Source organism: Phaseolus vulgaris, chromosome 3 (genome assembly GCF_000499845.2).
Source record: "Phaseolus vulgaris cultivar G19833 chromosome 3, P. vulgaris v2.0, whole genome shotgun sequence".
Lineage (NCBI taxonomy): Eukaryota > Viridiplantae > Streptophyta > Magnoliopsida > Fabales > Fabaceae > Phaseolus > Phaseolus vulgaris.
This window is the reverse complement of record NC_023757.2, coordinates 30461125-30465626: the sequence shown is the minus strand read 5'-3', so window position 1 is coordinate 30465626 and position 4502 is coordinate 30461125. Positions and strand designations below refer to the sequence as shown.

At 30.1% G+C, this 4502-nt stretch overlaps 1 protein-coding gene across 1 annotated transcript; it reads right to left on the bottom strand.

Annotated features, from left to right (window-relative positions):
- Window positions 1–1937: 1937 nt before the first annotated feature.
- On the bottom strand, window positions 1938–4126 carry LOC137807064 (MATH domain and coiled-coil domain-containing protein At3g58400). Its single transcript, XM_068607508.1, has 6 exons — window positions 4078–4126; window positions 3760–3904; window positions 3488–3657; window positions 2946–3237; window positions 2353–2519; window positions 1938–2180 (listed from the first exon to the last, which is right to left on the bottom strand). Exons 1-6 carry the CDS (start codon window positions 4091–4093, stop codon window positions 2023–2025), a joined length of 948 nt encoding a protein of 315 aa, XP_068463609.1. The 5' UTR covers window positions 4094–4126; the 3' UTR covers window positions 1938–2022.
- Between the last annotated feature and the right edge of the window lie 376 nt (window positions 4127–4502).

Sequence of the window (4502 nt, the reverse complement as noted above, 5' to 3'; positions counted from 1 at the left end):
GAAAAGGTCAACAGTAAAATGTTAGGAGAAAAAAATTACAGCTGATATACGAAATTTGAAATAAAGCTGAAAAATATTTAAATTTTTAACTAATTCTACGTATTAAAAATTAAAACAATTTAATTTAGTTAGTAAAATAATTTTAACAAAAATTCAAAATTAATTATAATATTCTGATGCTGTAAGAAGGTTGACAGTGAATCATCAATTTATTTATAAATTTATAATAATTAGTTTAAAGATTATATCAATGTAATTTTTAATTGACTAAAAATGACAAAAATGTCTGCATCAAAATTGAAGTGACTGAGTTTATAATTTATATTTTTTCTGTTGAATAAGTTCACGGTTGGTTACTAACAAACATGTATATGTTGATATCTACAAGTTGAAGTGCGGTTGAAATTGATTTAAGATATTCTAAGAAATATCCACAAAGTTTATAAATCTCTCTGTATAAATATTAAAAAAATAAATTTTATTATCCGATAATCTTAATGTTAATCGATTTGAATGAAATAAATCAAGATAAGAAAGATAGTCAAGATAAGAAAGATAATCAAGGTAATACATTTTTAATTATGATTATGGATATTAATGATGATCAATCGGTAACATGGTTTATCGTAGACAAATATAACAAACAAAACAAAGGTACATCATTATTATAGCATTAATAGGCACACGAATATTGAATACCTAACTTGAATGTTGGAGAACCTTTACTCATGCACAAGTCGAAATCCAAATGTCAGGAAAAGGAAAAGGAGAGGAAGGAAAAGTGTGACCAAAGGAAAAAAAAAACATGACTAAATGAGAGGAAGGAAAAACATGATCAATTGGTAGTACTAATCTCTCAACCATTTAAAAAAAAAATTAACTATTAAAGAAAATTGATGATAATTTGTCAAGAAATAAAAAAAAAATTATTTACTCTCTTAATGTAAAGAAAAAAAAACACAAATTGATTCCTAACCTTTTAAACTTCAACGATAAAATGATTTTAAAAACAATACAATTTAATATAAAATTGATCTTTAACTATTATAATTTAAGGTTAAAATAATTTTACAAAATTTAAACATAATTGTTATACTTTTACCTATTTAAGTAAATATTTTTTTCATTATTAATATTGTAAGCATTAAATTGACAGATTTCTATACATTCATATATAAGTAATAATAATAATAATAATAATAATAATAATAATAATAATAATAATTATTATTATTATTATTATTATTATTATTATTATTTCACTTGGGGTTGCATGGTTGTTGGGTGATTTTGACTGCAAGATGAACCACAAAACAAGAGTTGGAAAACATCATAATCAAATCTAGTAGCCTGGAAGACTTTTTGTTCTTGATTTATATTAGTTTCTTTTTTTTCTATTCTATTTTGAAAAGTGAGACCACCCAAATGTTTGACTTTTTCAACTTTCTATGCCAAATGTTTGAACAGAACCTATGCATATATCAACTTTTTACACGGAACTGTAGAGCTATTCCTCCTTATTATTTTGTTTTTATGTATTATTAATATTATTATTATTATTATTATTATGATTATGCTGTGTTGCAGGTTCATCCTTGGGATAAATTCAAGGACAAACTTCACTAAGTTGGACAAGAAGTAGACATTAAGTACTGTAATTATATTGTTCTGCCAAAAAGCTATAATTTGCATTAATGTTCTGATTATATGTTGGTAGGTGAATGATGTTGATTATGTAATGCTTTTATTGTATACTTTAATTGTCATTTATTTAATCATGAAGATAAACCATTGTCTTCAGTGTTGAGTATTTTAATCACTACTACCTCTTGTAAGTAGTGATCTGTTCTACCTTGAAATGCAAAGATTAAAGGTTAATTAAGAAAATAGTTGCATTTTTTTCTCATGTTAGAAGTAGTAGACTATGTATACATGTATACATCATTGGATTGGATTTTCATAAATTCTAGGATCAACTTGAGTCTGGCCAATCACACATGAATTACACAACTTCAAACAATTTTAGGAAACTGCATCAACCACTCCAAGAATTATAACCTCTGCCTCTACCAAGCAACTATCCTTCACTTGATAAACCGAGTTTTGATTGGTGAAATTATTGACAGGCATAAATCTGGATGCACCATTTTCAGGGCATGATGCAGTAAACCAGTAGTTGGCTGCAAGGAAGATAGACTGTTATTGATTGGACTGATCAAATAGATGCTTTTGTTTGGATAGACTTGTTTGTGAATAATGTTACCCTTAATGTTAATTATTCATTCAACTATGTATCACTAGTACTTTCTTTGAGGAATTGCATTGCACCTCATAAAAGTGATCAAATTATACCTTTTCCAAAGTGATGTTTGGCTTGCTTTTGGTCAAGTATGCGTAGTGTTATCTGTGCATATATTTTGGAACCAGGAGAAAGGGCTGATGGGTCAGCTAAGGTTAGGTACAGAGAAAGATAATTGCCCAATTCAGCATCTTTTCCATTGGGATATAGTTTTATCTTCCTACAAAAAAATAATGACAAAGTTGGAAATTGTTAAAACGTCTTGTGTTTGCTTGCTGTCAAGTTCAAAGCAAAACTTCAAGTTAGGTTACTTGGGAAGCAATGATCCTTTGTGCCAATTAGGACATGTTTGGTTTTCAGTTGGGAGGTCCAAAGTCTCTTTCAGAAAACAAAACTGAAGTTTCCTGTCTAATTTTCAGTTGGATTTGATAATAAACTGATTTTTGTCTCAATTTTGCCTCAAACCTTAAATCTAAACAGGTACTTCACCTTGTTAAGGTGAGTGTATATCAGTTTATATTTTTTTGGTTGGTAGGAGGATTCTTCACATTCACCTGAATTAACTTTAGATTCAGAAAAGAATTTGGAGAACCAAATTGGAGTTCACTGATGAAGTCCAGAAAAAAAACAGAATTGTTAATTTTACCACTTGTAGTTTCCAGCATTGAATGGTTTAGAATCACAAAATTCTGAATCCAACTTTGAGAGGTTGTCAAACTCGTAGAGGTGCTTGTATGTAATGACATCCTTCATCATCACCAAACATTCTCCTTTGCCCGTGTTTCTTTCTTTGCAGACAAAGACTTCTGCTCCAAAAGCACATGTGTCATCCACCAGATAACCTTTGGAGGCAAGGTTGAAGTCTCTGAGGGGAATAAACTGATCAATTCCCCATTCAGCCTTCATTTTGTGAAATCTCCTTTCCTTTCCCACAGTATCTATTAAATGCAGTGTACCAAAATTAGTGAGAGACCCTTGCTTTGCAGGTAAAAAGACTGAACAATCTTAGAACCGCAAAATCTTTTTCCAAACTCAAAAGTGTAAACAACAATTTGCATAAAAATTTCCATAAAATAAATTAAGAGAACTTCTTTAATAAATTAAACTCAACTTGTGTTTCTCAATTTATCAGTCATTGATAAGCAAACATATTGATGGAAACAGTAAGAAGACTGATAAAATGGATACCTTGCACAACTAGGAAGTTGTCATTGTTCTGATCATGCAAAAAGAATCGAAAATTGACATAGATTTCCCAACCATGATGAAGTGAACTTGTGTCATCCAAAGCCAAGTAGAGTGAAATATGTTCCCTTACATTCTTGCTCTTGTTTCCACCAGGGTACAGAACTAACTTCCTACGAGGGGTGTAATTGTAAGCACGTTCATATATAATTTGGTGTAAGCTAGATTCATCATTTCATTATGTCTATTCTGCACATGAGCATGTAAATGAGTACCATTTATAGCCTCCAGCTTCAAAACTCTCTGATTCGTATCTCTCAATAGAATTCTTCACAAGGAGTGAAAATGACTGCACTTTCAATACGTAATGAGCTGGTGGAGAATCTACAGTAGTTCGTGGAGTGGCTGCACTATTACTTGCTGAAAATGACATGAAGCATGCAAAATAAATTGTTATTCTATTTATCAAGCACTATTACTTTGCCTTTGCATGTCTCATTGATGCATGTAGGATTTCTAAATAATTATGCAGACAAATATGAAAAGGAACATTGTAAGAGATGGTACTCAAAAAAGAAGGAAAGGGCACAAACCATCTTGACCAACCATAGTTAGATATAAGCTATGGCAATGAGATGAGAAGTGTTGTGAATTATTTGAAGTGTATGGTATATATATTGTGATCCATTATCCTTTCCTTGAAGAAAGTTGTAGTTAAGTGTAGAAAGTAAGCATATATTCTCTACTTTTAGCATGACTAAAAGGCAAAAAACTTCTCTATGAACTTTTTAAGGATTTATATTATTTGTCATAAAGGATTGATTTCAAGCATAAGGATATTCTTTGCTTCAGAATGTATATGAAGGAATTATATGTTTAAGAATCACAAGGCTTTTTCTATGGTACAAAATGTGTACCGGTTGGCTTTTTGTTTAATCCAGCAAAAATATCACATATTTTTCAAACCTTAAATGTTGAGAGTCAACCTTTTTTCATGTAATAGGGTTTATGCAGAACA

What these genes read in the sequence shown, in the direction of transcription:
- LOC137807064 (XM_068607508.1), bottom strand. An exon ending in GAAGCTGGAGGCTATAAATG is followed by an intron (nt 3,658 to 3,759) that starts GTACTCATTTAC and finishes CACCCCTCGTAG; the next exon opens with GAAGTTAGTTCTGTACCCTG. An exon ending in CAACTTCCTAGTTGTGCAAG is followed by an intron (nt 3,238 to 3,487) that starts GTATCCATTTTA and finishes TGCATTTAATAG; the next exon opens with ATACTGTGGGAAAGGAAAGG.